The following is a 21,465-nucleotide window of genomic DNA, read 5'->3' as shown; positions in this document are numbered from 1 at the left end:
TTGTCCCTTCACAATTTCTTCCTGTTATTTGGAGCGCCACATTATCTTTTCTTTCTGCTGGACTTCCCTCCCCCTCCCATTCCCCATTGAAATTACAGAAATATATTAATCGCTTAAGATTAGTTGCTATATATTGACATCTTGTACTGATTCCTATGTTAGAATATTTTGCAAAATTCTGGTAGGAGTGATGTTTTGCAGTAAAGTAGTTTTGGAACTGACTTTCTGTATTTATATTTTCCATTTTATGATGTTTGAAATTATTTGATTTAGCCTCTGCTTTGACATAATACACTCTCCATCCTTATTAGATAGCATTTTGTAAGTATTCTGTTTTTTGTTGAAATGTGTGTGATAGACTCCAACAGAAAAAACATATGATAATGGACATGATTTGACATCAGATTTGTCTGAAATATTAGAAATTATGGAAGAATACCTGAAACCGGTGCTGTCACAGTTTGATTTTTCTGGTATCAGGTAAGGCGTTTAAACTTGTTTTATAATAATCTGTGAAAATAGAATGGTGACACAAGTCCTACAAATACAGGAATGATTTTAGCAAGATCAGACCCCATTGAATGAATTTCTTACATCTTACATCTTGAAAGACAGTACCTGCAGGATAAGTAGGGCTAAGGGGATTGAACCATGTGATAGGCTAATGGCCATATCTGGCAAGCCCTGTTCTCCAGCTTAAGTTATACAATATTGAGTTCAGGATGAAACATAATTTAACTAGTAAAGGATGGGCTTTCCAAAGGACAGGATCTCCAAAGGGAGTACATCCTGTGTGTAAAATCTCACTGAGATGGAAGTAATTTTGTCTTTCTGTTTCCTGTGAAAACTTTTACTCACGTAAGTATTAGTGCTGGCAATGTTTTCACTGTAATTCCTCTTCCCAGAGAACAGAGCACATCGGTTTCAGCAGCTGAATCAGGAAAAATAAAAGTGAAAGAGAAGGACCCCAAACATGCTAGAATGCAGGGTATGTGCTCTTTTGAGTACAGTGTATGTATGTGTGTGTGTATGGACAGAGTCCAAAATCCGGTCGTTTTAGTTTCAATTTTTTTGAAGCCAGGGAGAAGAAAAAGGCTTTAGCAATGGTTTTGTGTGTTTATTTTCTATATCAAGTCAAGCATTTTGGTATACTTCCAAAGAGATTTGAGCTATCCTTCTGCATGTATTTACAGTCTTCCAAACTACACAGGCTTTAGACAGATAAATAAAATGGCTTTATTACAAACCAGTCTTTCCAGGAGAAAGGCCAAAAGAAAGAGCTCTCTTAAGTCTGTTGATCTCTTTTTGTTTTGTCTTTTCCTGCTTTTCACTGTAGGGACTCTCACAGGTTGTTTGCTTTAACGCAAGCCTAACGCTGGCATGTGTCCCCAAACACGTTCCAAAAGAAGCAGCAATCAAGTCCGTGGCTTGCTTTGGGGCTGTTTTTTGCTTTATGGTGGGAAGCAGTGCAGTTTCTCCATTAAAAATTACTAAAAGAGATAATACATTTGCATTTGCTTTTACTTGCAGGAGCTTCTTTCTGCAATCCGGCAGCTGGCTGCTGCTGTCATTCTGCACAGACTGAATAACTTGTCTTCCATGTATCTGTTGTTTCTCTGTAGAACAGGAAAATGTTGTCACAATGATATTCAGTACTTTTTTTCTAAACAACAGAAACAAAAAGTTTCCTACAGAAAGGCACAGTTAATGTTGGGTAAGAGCTCCTTTACAGCTCTACTGTTTAGCCAAACGCTGCTAAGGTAATTTTGCATTTCCAAACACCATTTTCTTGAATACATTGCATACACCTGGACACTGATCTGAGGTGGTTGCTTATTAATACGGCGATACTTTTCCCTCTGAAGAATTAGTCCTCACAAGTGCATATGCATAGAAGTTTGACAATATCTTAAGAGTTACGGTGTCAAAAGAAATATTTTTGCATAATGCACTTAATCCACAGTAAAATGGAGTTCAGGTGTCATACAATAGAGGAGATTTAGGTTTTTACATCTAACTTCAATTATTTATATACATATTGAGAACTACTAAATCTCAATCATGTTCTGTCACATTTCTTCAGGTACACCTATGGATTTAGGAATGTGTGTGGTATTACTAGCAGATATATTTTTAATGGAATTGCCTTTGGAAGCTCTGAGTACCTTTAAAGAGGAGGGAATAAGTTCTGTATCCAGAGATTTTTCTCTCCAGATTCTCTACAATCGAGCACATCTGGCTGAATCAGGTACTATTAGATAAACGTTCTTTGCATTAGCATAATGATGCAGTGAACAAGATACTTAAGATTTAAATAGTGTATTAAATTTTACAGGAAGACTGTCACTTACAATAGGTTTCCAGTATTTAGATGGAGCAGGTAGTACTGCAGATACTTGGACCCTATGTAAACTCTTCAGTGAACTGAGTTTGTTAAGTGAGGTAGTTGGGCAGTTGGTAAACTTGTCCTTAATGGCATCTTAAAATTAATTTATTATTTATTCTAAAAGTAATGAATGCAAACACTAAGCAGTTTTTTATATATATCAGAGATACCTTCTATTACTGAAGTTAAAAGTTTGAAGCCACATTTTGCTCATAGGTAGATAAAAACACATTTTAACTCAAATTATGAAAACTAGTGGGCCTAAGATAAAAAATAGTCTAAATTTAGAAAAATCTCACTCTGTACCATGGAAGTATTCTGTTCCAGAGAGGTTCTTGTATTGTGTTCGTATCTGTAATATTTAGCAGCTTCAGTATAACCTGTCCTGTTTTTTCACTTGACTCCTCCTTTCTACAGGGAAAGAATTGTGAATAATCTGAGATTAGAATGTTTTTAGTCTACGTACACATTCATATACTGGTATGGGTCTGTTAGAAGTAGGAGTTTTAGAACATGGTGAGGGAGGGGGGTTTCCATTCCTATTTTCCCTCTTTTTGAAGTGAAACTTCTTATGGTTCCAAGATGTTAGAAGTGGCTAAATGAGAGGAAGTGTAGTTGAAAAGTCTCTGTTCATGCAATTTTGAAAGTAGCTACTGGGTGAGGAGGGAAACACTATCCATATGAGTAATAATGCGTATCTCAAACTTCCACCAACGTGCAGTGCTCTCCAGTGGTAACTGGCTGAGACACATACTTCGGGTGATAGTCACACAGTGAGAAATAGGTCAGTTTTCTGTGCTTATTTTTAAATCCCCTAAAGAAATAAAAAATCAGATTCAAACATGAAACTCTTTCCTTTTGATCTCTCTGCGTCTCACAGAAGCTTCAGTTATTTCAGTAACATGAACAACGAATAGATAAGGCAACAGGCTTAGAAAGTGCTTTGGTAATCAGTGTACAACTCTCTCCTAAATCTGCAATGTAATGAAGCATTTGCATGTCTAAGGCATCACACCTCTTGCTTGTTTTCCACTTTCAAGCTATTATTTTTAGGCAAGAGGGTTTGGGGAATGTCCTTGCCTTGCTGTCATGTGAAATTAATTTTTATGTTTCTGGTTTATCTGTTATTATTATTCCATCATAACAAATATAAGTAGTCCATCAAGAAAGTTGTGTCTTCTAAAACTGCCTATATCTTTAAAAAAAACTTGCTCTTTTCAATTCTACAGAGACTGAAGTTAAAACAGATGTTGAAATGTCTAAAGAAACAAAACCAAAGGCTCACCAGAAAAAGAAAGTCAAAATGGTAAACTTGTTGAAGAACTACAAGTGGTTGGCATAGAAGCTCATTATATATGCTAGAATTCTGAAGTGGAATAAATATCACATAAGTCCATAAGAATTTTGCTTCTTGTTGATTTGGCAATAAGGACAGAGGAATTCTTTCTTTGAAAAATCATACACTCTGTGTAAATGTGACATATTTAACAACCTACCAAGGGAGCTGTTTAAAGTTACTAAAATACTTCCCTCAGCAATATATTATATTTTATATAGTACATGCACGTATTTTAATAAATGTATTATGTATGTATGCATATATATAGATGTGCGCACATGTGTATATATATGTAACGTATGTATATGCATTGTAGAAAATGCAGCTTATGCTTTTAATTTCCATTGACAATTAAGTGTCGTGCTGCTTTCAATCCTACCAAAACTTCAGGACATCTTTTTGTTAGTTGTTTGACAAAAAGAATGCAATACTGTTAATATTTGATTGAGAGTTCTGCCTGTAATAGACTATGTATTTCTTTTAATTTTAGGCACCAGTTAATCGTGATTTACCCTCTAATTGCTTGCCTGTTGATACTAATAATTTTAAATGTATCCTTTCACAAACTATTAGCTAAGTGTATCAGTTAAACTTTTTTTTTCATCGTATTGTTTACACTTAACTGTTTATCAGATATTGTGGACCCCTATAATGAAGGAAGAGAGGCAGGTAATATATATTAAATAATATTTACTCCACAAACTACCCATAGAATTTAGAAATTTTTGTAACAGAAAATGAAGTAATGACATCAAGGTCCTGACAAAAAGGCTTAACTTTTCATGAGAACAGTGCTGCTTATCACCTGTCAAATGGTGCATCAGTGAAACGATATAACCTGTTTCAGGTTCAGGAAAGAAATTAGATTGTCTTATTATTTCTTTCATATCATTAAATATTGACCTAGTGTCATCAAGAAAATAATTACTTGACTCATCTTTTTTTACTCTGTAGTCCAATTAAAAACACATGCTTACTTTCAAGAACTTACTATAGCATTTTTAGTTTTTCGAATATATGCCACTAAGATACAACGTCAGTAGCATGGGGAAGGATATATGTTAATTGAAAGGATATGATGCTTTGTATGATCATCTTTGTTATACAAGAAATTTGCTTGAAAGCCATGAATGGTCTTGGAACAACAAACAGTACTGCGTAGGCATGGGCTGGGACAGGAACAATTGGACTCACCACACCTATACAGCAATTCTCAAGCTAAAGACAACAAATATAGAATGTGTAACTTGTGAAGTTTTTGTAGTCCTTTGAGAGGTGAAAGGTACTGTGACAGACCCAAACAGCCCTGCAAGGATATTTGAGAGGGTTGTTATTTCCTGTTGGAATGTATTTATCAAGGCAGTAGGCATTGAATGGAACAGAATAGAATGAGACTAGAATAAGACTAGGCTAGACTAGAATAGAATAGTTCAGCTGGAAGGGACCTACAGCAATCATCTAGCCCAGCCGCCTGACCACTTCGGGACCGAACAAAAGCTAAAGCATGTTATTAAGGGCATTGCCCAAATGCACACTAAGCCCTGAGAGGCTTGGGGCACCGACCACCTCTCCAGGAAGCCTCATCCAGGGTTTGAACCCCCTCTCGGTACAGAGATGTTTCCTCATGTCCAGCCTGCACCTCCCCTGACGCAGCTCTGAACCTGGACCCAGGGAGAAGAGATCAGCCCCTCCCTCTCCACATCCCCTCCTCAGGCGCCTGCAGAGCAACGGGGTCGCCCCTCAGGCTCCTTTTCTCCAAGCAAGACAAACCCAGAGTCCTCAGCCGCTTCTCAGAGGACGTCTTCCAGCCCTGCCACCGCTTTGTTGCCCTCCTCTGCACGTATTAATTCAGTCTGACAGTACACTTTTTCTTCCAGTGTGCACTAGTTTAACTGATTCACATTTGTTAACAAACTCACGTGTATCAAATGCCAAAAATTGATCTAATGGAGGTTTTTGAGACAGTTATTAAACCTGAACTCAATGCAAAAGAAACTACTGAACAATCAGTAGCATAATAGAGTATGTTCCCGTATATTTGCAGTTTCTCCTTCACAGCAGATCAAAATAAAACACTCTTTACCATGTGCTCGATATCTGGCACTAGAGTGTATCTTTAATTTACAGTAGTATGAAAATGTAGTCAAAAAGAGAAAATGTATTATCATTAAATATGCAGTGTCCTTGGAGAGGGGAGGTGGGTTTGGAGTCTTGCTTTATGAAATCAGGGCTCTGGAAACTCTGAACCTCTGGAACAGAACTATATGAGCAGTATTTTCAACTCTTTACCCTTTTATCAGGTTATCTAGAATTTTTTCTTTGAGGTTTTGCAGTCTTTAACCTGTCTACCGAATAATCCTCGTCAGTGATAAAACATACCTTTCAAATGGAAATTGCGAACAATTTTACTTGGAAAATCTGGCAATTGCTTCAGTTTTTAAAGCCAGACGGGTTTCAAAAAACTTAAGATCTAATGATGGCCTAAACCCCCCTAAATATTATATTGTCATTTTCAAATTATTGAAGTTAGGATTGCTCAACATCCTTTGTAGCATGTTAAGCTCATAATGATGAAATTCTATTGTTACAGAAGCTTTAAGTCCTTCCCGAAAACTAAAGGAAATCCTAGAAAAATACCATGACCTACATACGCTACAGTGGGAAGGAGTTATTGGCAATGTACGTGTCCCAAGGTTTGTAATATTCTGTTTTCATGTTTTATCTGTGTTTCTTTTTTCTTTTTTTTTTAATGTTAACAATTATTATTGATTAAATTAATTATTAATTTAATGACATTAATTACAATTTTTTAAATCTTTTTTTTTTAATTGTGCCCATTCCCAGAGGCTTCAGTCATAAAATAGGGTCACATTTTGCTAAGCTGGTGAGCACATAGCTAGCCATTGTCTTTGTTTCAAATGCATATTTAGATTTGCAGACAGAATATTTTAGGGATCTGTAATATAATGCCACAAAGTGTTTTAGCCAGATTGGTTGCATCAGAGTTGCTGTATATGTAGATAATTCAATTTTGACAAAAAGTCTGCTGGTGCAGTCTTTGATGAATATTATATGTGAGCTTAAATGTAATTTCTGGCTTTGCTCAAAACTGTTTTTAAGTCCAAGTAACTATAGCATCTCTGTGCACATTGAGGCAGCTCTAAGATTGGAGCACAGGTTTCAGAAGCCAAGTAGGGAAGGTACATCTCACAGTTTTCTATTTCAAACATCTGATCATTAAACTAATACCATTTTATGGAGTTTATTCATAAACACACTTTGTTTTTTATAGAAGTACTTTACTTTTAAGATCATAGACATAGAGGGATAAAAGGGATCTTGAGAGGTCAAGTAGCGACAAGTCCTGTGAGTGAGTCAACACAGTCATTACTGGACCTTTCTTTATAACTCCTAGTTTAATCAGTCCTTTGAAATCTTCTCCACTTAGGTAAAATCACTGTTTAGGTCCTCTAGTGTTTCTTCATAACAGTTACAGAGATTGTTACCTGTTATCAAATTGCACCGCTTTTGCTGCCAGCTAGGCTGACTGTTTGCATCGCTTTTCAAAACCTAATTTCTTCATATCCTGATGGGTGCATACGTGAATACTCCCGTTGAATGTTAGGCTAAATACTGTTATTTCGAAGATGTACAATTCATATGTCGATTATTTTTTTCTAAGGAGAGCCTGATATTTATCCAAAAATATGCTGTGCCTCTTGTTTACTGTGAGATGTTACTAAGTATACCTCTGTATTAAAAAATTGATTATTAATAGTCCATATGAGTTATTACACTTTCCATAGAATTCTGCAGTCTTGTTTGTCTCCTTGCTTTGCATGCTGACTTTTCTTACAAATATTTCTGGAGGAAATAACAGTGAAGTGTTTGCTATGGATAATTTCTGAAAAATATTCTTGTAAAATAGTAACACAAAAGTAACTGCCTGCCTTTCTTCTTCCTTTCAGCCAAGCTGAATGGGAGCAGCTGCTGACAAACTGCAGTGCCTTTCTGTTCTATGGGATGGAGAGATTCCTGTCTCATAGTTTAGTCAACAGACTGGTTTCTATGAACATACCAGGTGAGATAAGCAAACTGAAAAATATTTTTTTACTTACACCACCTTTTGTTCCCAGTTGTGTTTATTTCATACTGTGTCATTATCACAGTGTTGATGTTAGTAATTAAGGGCTTTTTTTCAAGATCCAGGCTTTTAATTGGGAAAACCTTGCATTATGTGGATTTTATTCTGTTGCACAGCTTTCTTGTTATTCCTCTCAAGCAAGTTTAGCCCTTCTCCACTTCCAAATATTGGAATTTCTTAAATTCCAAAAATCGAGTCATCATCTGATGTTTTTCCCAGTAACTCCCCTCCATTTCTATGGAATTTAGTATTTGGTACCAAAGTATTTTTTATTGTTAAGAACAACCTCGGTAGTACCACTTCTCCAAAATTCCTCAGCCTCCACTCAGGCAAGGCTGAATTGTCTGTCAAGACTGGGTTAATGCTGAATGATGCTCTGGTATTGTGGAGTATTTGTAGTCTCTGAGAAGGTATATTTTCCTCTGCCTCTTCATAACTAATTAGCCTTTCTGGTGTAGCATAAGCCTTAGATTCAGGACTGGTTTTTCAGATTCACAATCTTCCTTTCTCCTCCTGTTCCCCTCACACATCTGGAAGAAACTCAGTCTTGGAGTTGTACTGAATTTGCCAGGGTAGCTGAATGGCAGGCTTCCACCTATATTGTGTTGAGATGTAAAATAGAGGAGGACAGTGCACATCAGGTTGTGAAACCCTGCAAGTAACAGGAGGCTTCTTCAGGAAGCCTTGTTTTTCAAAATTATTTAAACATGTATATATAAATATTACTGGAAATCAATAAAATACATCTTCCTATATATATTGGTCACTCTTGAAAATGAGGTTTCAGATGTCTGTAAGACCAGGTATTTACAGGTCTGGCAACTTTTGGAAAGTTCCTGAGCACGCTGTTAACCCTCACCCTGTGTCCTGCTCTTAAAATATGCCAGGATGAATTCTCCAGTGCATCTTACTTCCTTCAATAGAGAATAAACTAATTTCAAATTTATTGATTTTTGTCCTCAAAGGATTGTTCTGTTTTCTGACCACCTACACAATTTTTACTTGTTTACTTGTAAAATTAGTGTTAACTTGCAGACTGAGTTTTAATCTATTGTAGAGCTAATCTTCATATTAAAAGTACTTTTATTAATAACTATGAATTGTGTCTGAGGTTTCTTAGGACTCTAACCTGGACCCAATATTATTAAATATTGTCACTGGTCATTTGCATGATGAAATAGAAGAAATTGTTGCTGAATCTAGGTATGAGACCAGGCTGAGAAAGCCAATGTGGTGGTTCAGCAACTCCTGAAATTAGATTAGAATTAGAATGCAAATTAACCTTGCTTTAGGGAGATAATTATCAGGGGGATAATTCAGGAAAGGCTAGAGGGAGGTGTTCTGCTTAGGCAGAAATAATCAGTTAAACATTAATGTTAGGGAATGACTGCTTAAGGCGCAGAATTACAGAATAGAGTCAAGAGGTGGATCACAAATTAAGCAACATCATCTTGCTAGGGGAAAAAAAAAAACTAAACTCTGTATAGGGGTAACTATACAGGAATGTCATTTGCAACATATATGAAATAAATCCCCACTCGACTTAGTTTTGCAAAGGTCTCAGCTGGAGAAGAATATTGACCAAATAGAATAAGTTGTCAGTGAGAACATTAAGAGGGGTCAGAAGGCTATACCACAGGTTTGTGTGCATAGTTTTAGTAATAAATACGTATGTGCGTTCATATATATATATGCATATAAAACATACTTTAGGAGGAAAGGTTGACATGTTGAAGGGAGACGTGATAATAGTTCTCAGGTATGACAAAGGCTCTGCAAGCAGAAAGGTAGTTTACTTCTCATCTGCTTGGGTTAGGAGAATAAGTAACAGGTTTAAGCTGCAGCAAACCAAAGAGCTGGGAAAGCTTTTTAATTCTCAGAGTATTCTAAGTTATTTCACTGGGGGCCTTTAAGGAAAATAAGGAACGTTGGAGATGTAACTTGGTTGTAACTTGTGGAGAGGAGCTGTGGTAGATAACATTTCCATACCTCCATCTTACAAGAGCTTATAACAAGAGAATTGAGTCATATAGGTCAATGGTCTGTAATAAGATGGTATGTAGGTGTCACTATTAGTTATACGAAGGTGGCATAGCAAAAAGCCCTGCAAAACATTGTGGAAAAGTGTAGCAAAGTTACATCAAATAATGCTAGGATTACTTTATTATTGTTCTTTTACTTGACATTTTTGGCTGAAATACATAAATTTTATAGTAGTTGTATAAACCGTGTTCAAGAAAGTCACTTAAGAAAGGCCTGATTTAGTTATATTTATTATGTTAGGCATTATTATTAGTGCAAATACCATTGCTCTAACATTTTTTTTCCCAGAATGCCATTTGATGATACTTCTAGATCTGGTGCGATCAAAGCAAAGTTATCAAAGAATTACAGGCTCTGATATCCACAAAAGGTAGGGTAAAGTTTATTTTGGCAAAGTCCACAATAATGCAGATTATTTTTATTTCAAAGCCAAGGTAAAATTTTGAGTTATAAATATTGTCATTTACCTGCGAATAGAAGGGCTCATATCTACACCTGAGGGAGAAGTTAGCCCCTCTATCTTGTAGCTTCATTCCTTACATAGGGCTAAACAGGAGGAAAGCTGTTACAAAGAAAATACGACACAGAAGTGTTGCTACATTACACATACCTCCCGATCCTGAGTTCAAGATTCTCAAAATGTTCTAATTAAATATATAAAACTTCCCTTTACAGGTAAACTATTAAGAATCCATCTAAAGTTTCATACACTGAACAGTTTAAAAATCAGTCAGTTTTTAATTTCAATAAATTATTATGGCATGTTAAATAACCTGATCAGAATCTTTGATATGATTAATCAGAGCTTTTTTTAGCCTTAAAAGCATCTCAGTGTTTTCCTTGCTTTTAAGTTGACAGGTGGCAGGGTTCATATACATTTATTGTATGTCCATTATGAATTCTTGACAGATGGCACCCGGACAAACAAGTTCTAAGGTGTTAAAAGCAAAAAGAATAGTTTTAGTGTCCTAATTTTATTAATGAGGTATTTAGTCCATGTTGAATTTTCAGATAATCCAATTATACTCTTGAGGGACGAGAGGTCTTGCAGAGGGATCTAGACAGATTGGAGAGTTGGGCAATCATCAATGGCATGAAATTTAACAAGTCCAAATGCCGGATTCTGCGCCAGGGACAGCGTCATGCTGGGCACAAGTATAAATGGGGAGAGGAGCGGCTGGAGAGCAGCCCTGCGGAAAGGGATCTGGGAGTGCCGGTTTGCAGCAGGCTCAGTAGGAGCCAGCAGCGTGCCCTGGTAGCCAAGAGCACAAACCGCACCCTGAGGTGCGCAAGCACAGCACAACCAGCCAGTCAAAAGAGGTGATTATCCTGCTGCATTTATCGTTGGAGCAGCCTCACCCTGAGTGCTGCAGGCCCCACAATTTAAAAAAAGATGTGAAGGTCCTTGAATGTGTCCAGAGGAGGGCAACAAAGCGGTGGCAGGGCTGGAAGACGTCCTCTGAGAAGCGGCTGAGGACTCTGGGTTTGTCTTGCTTGGAGAAAAGGAGCCTGAGGGGCGACCCCGTTGCTCTGCAGGCGCCTGAGGAGGGGATGTGGAGAGGGAGGGGCTGATCTCTTCTCCCTGGGTCCAGGTTCAGAGCTGCGTCAGGGGAGGTGCAGGCTGGACATGAGGAAACATCTCTGTACCGAGAGGGGGTTCAAACCCTGGATGAGGCTTCCTGGAGAGGTGGTCGGTGCCCCAAGCCTCTCAGGGCTTAGTGTGCATTTGGGCAATGCCCTTAATAACATGCTTTAGCTTTTGTTCGGTCCCGAAGTGGTCAGGCGGCTGGGCTAGATGATTGCTGTAGGTCCCTTCCAGCTGAAAATATTCATCCCTTCCCTTCCATTCCCTTCCCCACAGACCAGATCAAGATGTATGTACTTTTATTCATGTCATTTTTGGGACTGCCATAGTTCTGCAGCCAACTCAATCTTATATGCAATCCTGATAGGGCTGCATAAATACCCCCTCGCTTTTCTGATTATTAATTGAGTGAAAAAGAAATAGAAAAAATTCTTCTCTACAAATACTGTTGAATCAATGCCACAATGTGTAAGATAGGTTATACACACATCTGCACAGAACCCTGAGTGTTTAAACAACCTGCTGGTATTTTTTTTTTAATATCCTTTTTCACCTCTCCCAAACAGAAATTTCCTAAACCAAACCAAAACAGGATTCCTTAAATCAAATTTTCCAACCCTGAACTTTTGAAGTCTCACTTTAACAGATTGGTGAATTTGTCAATAGGTTTTACATGTTTAAACCTAAAGGCTTCTAGGAAGTCTAGAATAACATTCAGTTAAAACTATGTCACATGACTCCGTAGAGAATCCCCAAAAGGTTACAGAAAACTTTAATTATCATCTTCTGATAAAGTTACCTTGAAAAGCAGAGGCTAATAAAAACAAAAGTCACCCTTTGGTTTACTGCCATTCCAACCTTACAGAGTATTACTCCCTTCCCGTCACTAAAACAATAATAACAAAGATACTTATTTAAATATTCAGCAATAAAAAATCTAATCCCACTTTACAAGTGATTTGCTTTTAAGCCTCCAAAGAAATTACTGCCACGCTTATGACAAAGACCAAGCTTTCCGTTCCTGCAATATTTTATGTTTCCCTTTAACAACTTAAGCAGAGCTGAACAAGTCTTTTCGCCTGATTTCCAAAATGTTTACTATCTTATAAAGGATATTCTGCAGTACTTTGTAAAAGTTAGTGTGTTACTTCTCCTTTCACATTTCCTGAGATGCCTAGAACAGTGATATGACAGGCAGCAATCCACACGGTAAAACTGCGTCATGAAAAAATGTAGAGAGAAAGTTACCTGAATTATTTGTATTAAATTTACAGTGCTATATGAATATGAGAAAACACTTTAAGCTCAGCATACAAGAAAATGCAGTCTGGCATTCCTTTCCCCCTTCTATTAAAAAGCACTGTATATTTAGTTGTATCTTTTATATGTTATGTACATTTTTATTTTATCGATCTCATACTTGTGATTTTCCTTTAGTTGTCTCCATATTGCTATAGAGAGACCAATAGAGACAGCAATGCTTCTAAGCCTTACTGGTGTTCGTTCTGTAATAGCCAACCAGTGGTACACTACCTTGCAAGAGAATGCAGAAAGGCTAGAAATGTTGTCTGAGAGTAAGTATTTGTATTTATCTTTGTTTGCATATGTATTATTTCAGACATTTGTATGTTCTGCGCTCGTGGACTGTGTGTATCTACTTGTCTCCCATCTCTCCTCTTTCTTTGCTCCTCACCAAATTTTGCCTGGAATCTCCATATGAGGTAAACGGCTGTTGTGGTTTAACCTGGCAGGCAGCTAAGCACCCCCAGTGGTATGGGGGAGACTATCGGGGGAAAATAAAGTAAAATGCCCGGGTTGAGATAAAGACAGTTTAATAGGACGGAAAGGAAGGGAAAATAATAATAACAACAATAATGATGAAAGAATATACAAAATAAGTGACGCACAATGCAATTGCTCACCACCTACTGACCAACGCCCAGCCAGCCCCTGTGCAGTGGATGCTGCCCCCCAGCCAACTCCCCCAGTTTATATGCTGGGCACGACATCATATGGTATGGAATATCCCTTGGTCCAGTTTGGGTCAGCTGTCCTGGCTGTGCCACCTCCCAGCTTCTCACTGGCAGGGCACGAGGAGCTGAAAAGTCCTTGACTAGTATAATCACTACTTAGGAACAACTAAAATATCCATGCGTTGTCAACATTATTCTCATCCTAAATCCAAAATACAGCACTATACCTCTACTAGGAATAAAATTAACTCTATCCCAGCTGAAACCAAGACAACTGTATGTAGGAGCCACCATGTTGTTGACAGGTTGATCTTTGAAACAGAACAATAAGCTACTGAAATCAGTTTTAGTGGGGCTTTGTTTATGCTAAGAATAGGATTTCTATGGTGAGGACCAGCGCTGTAAGACTTGGCAATCTGTAGTTACAAAAACTATGTGGAAAACAAAGCCTGGAGATAACTCACATCTTCAGAGATACAAAACTAAGTCTGTAAAGGTATCCTTTTTCATTAAGTTTTAAATGTGAAGACACCAGGCTGTACGGTTGATATTTTCTTCTTTTTAAAAACCTTCATCAAAAACTCACAGAATCTAACATTTCTTTCCAGATTTGTTGAGCATTGGAAGAACAACTGGGCAGACAGTCCATATTCTTCAAAAGAGTAAGATTCACAGGGAAAGAGATTCCATTAAAAGTAAGAATTAAAAAGCTTAGTACAAACGACTTGCAATGCATATTAACTAGAACCTGGTAGACCTCTGGGTAGTTCACAGGTATAAGTGAAATCTTTCAGATGAGCTTGACAAATTTTTGTGACTTGCCTCACAAGAATTGAGAGTGGGAAGACTTCTGTTACAATATTATAATTGGAGTAGCTGTATTTTACATATCTAAAATTTTGGGGAAGACTCCCACAGCTGACCAAAAGCTAAAATTTATGCTCCACTGAACTGTTATAAAATGAAGGTCAGGAGGATGAAATGAACAATATAAAGGGTATGGATTGTAGGCTACAAAACCATAAGTTGAACCTGCAGTGATTAGACCATCTGCATTGTAAAGGGCACGCTATATCTACAAAATTCCACCTGGCATCTTGTTGGAGAGGGGAGAAGGATTTTTTAGTATAACAACTTTTAATATACTATTTATAAAGTTATATAGATATTTTTTCATTGTATGGGACTTACGTCTTAAAACAAGGGTAAATAAAATAAATTTTAATTATAACTTACGCTGTCATAGATTTGAAGAGAGAGTTCAGATCAGAAATGTTGCCTAGTTCTCTGCTTTTTCAGAAAATGCTTCTTGGATATAGTGGCAGTTATTAATATTATTAAAATAATGTAAATGAACAACAAATATTCATCAAAGAGAAGACATAATAAATTACTGCACTTAGAGCACTCTTATATTCAGTTGTGTTCAGAAATAATCATGTTTTAAATATATTTTTATAGTGGAAGTGGATTCTTACAGTTCTGGAGACAAAGCAGAAGAACAGACCATTCACACTTCCTCAAATCTTCCTGCAACTCATCCATCATTTTTCAATTGTGTGCTATATGGCTTACCCAACATAATTATGATGTAATTTGTGTCAGACTTTCCATACTAGGAATACCACTACACTGTGCACAGGGACTTAAAGGTGTGGCAGATACTTATTTCTGTATGGCCTAAAGAGACGTGAGCTTAAGAAAATGTACGTTTTGCTGATAGCAGCCGGCTATCAAAACGGCACAGACTGGTTTCTGTTTCAGGTGTAAACAGTTTGATATTAGAATAAGTGTCAGGAAAATATAAAAGAATATTTATTTTAGTGATTTCAGTTCATACTCTAAGGTTTTCTAGACTCAGTGAATCCCTTAAAAGAATTCAGTGAGTGCCAACACATCTTAAAGGAAATTATTTTGGGGCATTGATGCATGAGTGGAATTGGAATTCATCATTTTCAGTCCTCGATTTGGAAAATTGGAAGATTATCAGTAGCATAAGTCACCTTATTCTGAGTGAATTTACTTTTAACTTTTTATATAGCAGTAGTTGTAGTTAATTAGGAAACAAGATAATATTAAATAAAATGTTTAAGAAGTTTTGCTTTCTCTATTTCCCTATAGTTTTCCTGAATAACATATGAAGATAAATTATTCCAAAATCCCAAGTAAGATTATTATGTGTATAGATTTTGTAACATACTCTTTTAATCAACAATGAATTTTTAAAATACACACTTTAAAACTTCATTTGTAGTGATAACAGTAGAAATAAATGTAAAATAATTTTGTGCTTATGGAAAATAAAAAGCTTTGATCTCTATTGCAGCTAAAACCATTTTAAGATTCTCTTTTTTTTCCAATAAAATGGTGATGTCTGTTTCCTGTGATACATTTTTTGTGTTCCTGCTAGAGCATTAAAATGGCACCGAAAAGATTCTGTCCCATCTACCTGCTGTGCTATAGTTAATTAAAACCTTATGAACGTTATAGGGCTATATAGACCATAATTACAAAATCATGACGTGCAAAATACTTTTTTTATGCACACAACAGAATACAGATTTGTGCTTCCTTCCCCCTTGCTCTCACAATTTAATTGGATGACCTTATACGAACTGCAGCTGCTCTGTCAAATTGTGCCCCATAACATGCATGATTTTTATTCCCTTTATTCATAATTTTCTTCTTTATTTAGACATAGGACACATAATTTTTTGTGGCTTGTATCTGGGCATTCGGTAACAACACAAATTAAGTAAAGAAGAGATCATAGACTGTACTTCAGTTATCCAGCCTGAAAATCAAGAATTCAGTGTAAGATATTTTCAAGTCTCTGAACTTGCCATGATGAACTCTAGATGTTGTCGTGAGTCCCTTTCCCCATGTTATTGCATGTATTTGCTTACTTATTTTTAGGTTTAACAAGGTACCTTTTCATTGCATCACTATTATGCAGCTGCTTTTCTAAAATCCCATGCATGGTATTTGGGAGTGTCAGGTGTTTCTGAGTCTGAAGAAGCAATTTCTCTTGAATGAAGCAAATGTCTGCAGTTGTTGTTCAGTATAGCAAATGTCCACTATATTATTCATTTCTTTATTTCCTAGATTATTTTCTGCATCATTCGCCGACACGTTCATTGCTATGAAACTGTATTTCCCTGCTGTTAATGGCATTTTTTTTGCCTGAAATGCCATCTTTCTAGTGCTGTCTCTTTTTCTGTAACATAAAAGGCTCTGGAAAAAAGTGTATTCAATGGGAATCATGAAGCCTTGTCTGCCTTGGTACATGATAGTTTTCATGAATTTTTATTAACTTCCACCTTCTTGAAATAAGAAATTTCATAAATATTAAAGTCCAGAAAAGTTTAAATTTTTCAGAAATGACGGTGTTGTTCTTCGAAGATAATCCAGGATAAAAACTGCAAGATGGCAAAGGTTAGAAAAGCCATTGATATCCAGGTACAATGGGCTCATTCAATAGTTTACTACTGTGGTTTTATTTATTAAAATGATGGAAATAACTTAATCTACCAAAGTGTTTTTCTCCAAAAATATTCCCATTTGTATTTGCTACTTTAGCCCTAACTACGTTGCAACAACCTCTGTCAGAAAGATGAATGAGTATGACCAAAAATTTCTTCACAGTCTGACAGCACTACTTTATCAGAAAGCGTTGATAGAGAGTAGTTGCCTTATCCAGGAAACTTTAGACTTGTAAGTGTTACTTGTTGAGAGTAAGATATTGGAAATACTGATCAGAGAAGCTGTGGCAGAATACCTCCAAATGGCCAATGCACGCTGGCTAAGTATAGTAAAAGTGGATGGTATGCGTAATTACCTAATATATCTGACTGGCATGTCTGAGGCATTAAAAACTTAGGGCCATGAACTGTAGTCATGACCAAATTGCCTGGGGTATTAGGAAAGTATTCTCTGTATTACTGTGCTAAATACCAGTCAGTAAAATCATCAATAGTAGTAGGACTACCTGAGTAGATGATAAACTGTTCTTTAGGTGACAGTAGATATGCATTCAGTGACATAAGAAGACGTCTAGTTCATTACTTCAGGAGTTAGTACCAGAAATAATATATTTTCTGTTATAATTTTGTAGCAATGTGCAGTGACATGATTGTACAAAAGTAGAGGGTCACTTCAGGAAAAGATATATAGTAGATTTTGGAATTATTTCAAAAGAAAAAGAGCATAGACAAATTAACATTTTTAATATTTATTTTAAATTTACAATGGCAATTTAACAAAGGAGAAGAAACTGCTTCTTATACAGAGGCAGGATTCAGCAGCTCAGCTAATAGCATTTTAGAGTTCAGAATGCTTCTCTGTTAAAGACAGTAAATATGAATGGAATTGAGCAAAGAAAGTCTGAGAAGGAACGCTGTAGAAAACTGCTGTTTCAGAACCTGATTGGAATTAGCAACTAAAAGCTTAAAATTTTCTGATGTTCTTCAGATTGTGATTGAAAGTTTAGGCAGAAGGACTCTTCTGTGAGGGCAAAATAAGTTTTAATTAAGAAACATAAAAATACCCCACTTACAGTTAATGGTAAATGCACTGTAATATGCCTGATGAGTCTCAGCATTTAAGAAACTAAATAAGTCCTAAATGTACATCTTTGTCACACACAAACGTTTTCTGCAATTTAGAAGCTTTTGCAGAAATGTAGTAAGTTCTCGCTTAAGATTTTTAGGGTCAGCCCACTCTGTTCCAAGAAATGGCACATGACGGATATTGCAGGGCATATTCACCTGGCCAAACTGAAACGTGTCCATTTATGGTTGAGTCATTTGGCTGTTGGCTGAGAATTGTAAGGCAGCACCTACTCTGGTGGAGTCTCGAGTTAGGGGAGAGTGGGAGTGAAAAAACAGAAGAGAAAAATAGGTTCTCAGATGTCTTCTGTGATCATGGAATGAAACCTATATCAGATTTCAAACAGACTGTGTAAAGGTCCGGGTAAATGTCATCTCTGTTCAAGTCAAGGTTCAAAATAAAAAAAGTGAGGTGCGCTCATAGCAAATTATCTGGACTAATGATAGCAAGCTTCCTCCCCACAAAGTGAGCCAACGGATGGCTGCAATGAAAGCAAAAGACATTTTCTGTGTGCAGTAGAGAAGGAGCAAAGAGGGGTATGTTCATCTCGTAGCGGCCTAATATGAGAGATCCCCAAGAGGATCCTTGGCATCAGATTATTTGGAGAAGTAAATAGTAGCACACAAGGTGCCATACTGAAGGTCTTCATTCTTTAACACTGATTATAAAATGAATGGACCAAAATTTCCAGCTGCAGATACAAAAGTGGAATTAGGACTGTTGATTTTGTGTAAGATTTTGTACAGAAAAAATACTCCCTAACTACTACAATGGAAGTAGTCATGATGAAATGCTGATGTGATGATTTTAAGCCATTCATTAAGTACATACGAATAGCAAATTCAAAAAGGCAAGTCCTAGTATTCATATTATCTAAATCGAATCATAGAATCAGAGAATGGTTTGGGTTGGAAGAGACCTTTAAAGGTATCTAGTCCAACTCCCCAACTCCCCTGCCATGGGCAGAGGCACCTTCCAATAGACCAGGTTGCTCAAAACCCTGTCCAACCTGACTTTGAACACTTCCAGCGATGGGGCATCCACAGCTTCTCTCCACCTCTCGTGTCTCACCACTCTCATTGTAAAAAATCCCCTCCTTATGTCCGATCTAAACCTACCATCTTTCAGCTTAAAGCTGTTGCCCTTTGCCCTGCCACAACAGACTTTTGTAAAAGCCCCTCTCCGTCTTTCTTGTAAGACCCCTTTCTGTGTCGAAAGGCCACAGTTAGGTCTCCCCGCAGCCTTCTCTCCTCCAGGCTGGACAGACCCAACTCTCTCAGCCTGTCCTCACAGGAGAGGCGTTCTAGCCCTCCGACCACTTCCGTGGCCTTCCTCTGGACCTGCTCTAGCAGGTCCCTGTCTTTCTTGCACTGGGGATCCCAGAGCTGGATGCAGTACTCCAGCTGGGACTCACCAGAGTGAGAAATTATTTTTATTATATTAAGTATGAGATTCTTTTTATTAAACAACAAAAAAAAACCCACCACTTCTCTACTTTTTGGAGGAGTATCCTAGAGGATGCTCTCCATTTATTTGACTGTGAGCTCTTAATTTTTAAAATATTATGTATTGTTCAGCAACTTGGAGGCAAAAATCCTACTAACTAATGACCAAGGAATAAATTACACTAGATACAGCTTAGGACGTATGAGCTCTCTACTAGAAAGATATTGGCACAAGCCCAAACAACAAGAATAAAAGCTTCTGAAAATATTTCATCTCCATGGCACCATATCGTTCCCTTGTGCTGTATCCATTCATACAAGAAATATTAAAGTTAGTGCTATTCCATGTATCAACGGCTTTAAAATAACTTTCTGAATTATGTCTCGGCAACATAACAAATCACATTATCAATTAGCTTTTATAACAGAAATGACATTTCATAATATATTTGAGCATGAAAAGAATTGGTCAGCTAAAATTTATGTAATCTAAAAAATGTGAGGAGAAAAAAATCATGGTGAATTTATTGATAATATTCTAGGACAAGAATATAATTTGAGTAGTAGGTAGCTGTCCAAGGAAAGTGCATAGTTTTAAATGGTCTCCAGGGGAGAACTGCAGCAAGTTTGCTACAAAATGATAAAACAACAAAAAAAGAGAAGCGCTGTCATTAGCCCCTGGTGTAACTAACTGCTCTAAAATTAAACTGCTGTAAGCAATTATTCAAGGCTTTTTCATCACGCGTGCTACTCCAAAGCCAGGATAACTGGTCCTCTCAGTAAGTCTGTCTCCACACTTTGCAAAGGGATGTGGTAGAGCAGATGCCAGAACTTAGCAGCTGATGGCTGTGGGTGTTTGTAGGCAGGGAAATTAGCGCAGATTGGAGATTGTTGTAAAGATACATTCCCATGACTGTTTAAGCCCATTCATGAGTTTGAACACTAATTTAATGACTTTACAACCAGCTAAGCCTCTTGACCCCTGCTTTGGCACCCTGTCTGGCCTGAAAGCTATCCAGGAATATTCTGTCAGAGAGGAGACAACCATCCTCTGTGAATACAAATCCTGTCCTCTACTTATGGTGGATGAAAGACCAGCTCAATGCCTGTAAAGACGATAGGAAGAGCTTTTTAAAGTACCTCTCAGGGATTAATTCATGCCTCCAACTGAAGTGTCTTCATGTGGCTACAATCACTTAATCCCATTTTTACAAAAAGGCAGTATGGTATGTTAACAGTGTTGCTGGTGTGTAAAATATCAACTATAATATTCCATGAAATCTGAATCTTGCTATCTATTTTTTATATAGATGTATGTTTTTAAAGATATTAAAATAAACATTGTAATCATGGTAGTACATCTACCATGAAATGTATTCTTCCACAGTCAAGACAGTATACGTATACTAAGCCAGTGTTAAGTTCAATACAGTGGAAACCACCAAAATAAAGACCCCTTTCAGAAGCAAAGACCTATATCTTAAGCTAAGAAGATACAAGAAATGAAAAGAGAAATAACCTTCAATAATCATAATCTTAAACCGTAGTGTTTTGTGTCACCATCAGCAAATGAAGATGTTTTTAATTGAAATTATCTACATTTGACTAGCTTTCTGAAAATTGTTGAACATATAGCATCCTCCTCTTTTCACTTCGTTTTTCAGTTTGGTGGCAGTGTCCATTCCATAGGAAATATTTAGGGAGATATTTCTTTATCACTGAATTACTACTGTGATTTATTTTTCCTTTATTTCATATGCTTCAGCCTGACACATGATGGCAGAAGAGGGTGAAAACTGGCAAGATGAAACTGAAAGCAAGACCAGGACTGAGCTGTAGTACTACATTCTTTCCTATAACTGAACGTTCATGACCTATCACTTTTCTTGATCCTTGACCTTTACTATTTGAAACTGTTAGGAGAAACTAGATGTCCACACAG

General features: G+C 37.0%; 1 protein-coding gene across 19 annotated transcripts in view; it reads left to right on the top strand.

The window, feature by feature from the left end:
• The window catches only part of CFAP46 (cilia and flagella associated protein 46), a 90,900-nt gene extending 75,051 nt beyond the window's left edge, over positions 1-15,849 (top strand). For 12 of the 19 annotated variants that reach the window (XM_064464451.1, XM_064464443.1, XM_064464445.1 and 9 more), the window contains 12 exons: positions 359-480; positions 906-988; positions 2,084-2,248; positions 3,616-3,692; positions 4,216-4,276; positions 4,359-4,394; positions 6,316-6,418; positions 7,694-7,806; positions 10,201-10,282; positions 12,935-13,071; positions 14,079-14,165; positions 14,932-15,849. In XM_064464451.1, the coding sequence (XP_064320521.1) occupies positions 359-480; positions 906-988; positions 2,084-2,248; positions 3,616-3,692; positions 4,216-4,276; positions 4,359-4,394; positions 6,316-6,418; positions 7,694-7,806; positions 10,201-10,282; positions 12,935-13,071; positions 14,079-14,165; positions 14,932-15,065 (1,200 nt within the window). In that variant the 3' untranslated portion in view covers positions 15,066-15,849. The other 7 variants (XM_064464448.1, XM_064464449.1, XM_064464455.1 and 4 more) reach the window with 7 other exon arrangements.
• The last annotated feature ends 5,616 nt before the right edge of the window (positions 15,850-21,465 follow it).

Source organism: Phalacrocorax carbo, chromosome 12 (assembly GCF_963921805.1).
Source record: "Phalacrocorax carbo chromosome 12, bPhaCar2.1, whole genome shotgun sequence".
NCBI lineage: Eukaryota > Metazoa > Chordata > Aves > Suliformes > Phalacrocoracidae > Phalacrocorax > Phalacrocorax carbo.
This window is presented reverse-complemented; position numbering and strand designations above follow the sequence as displayed.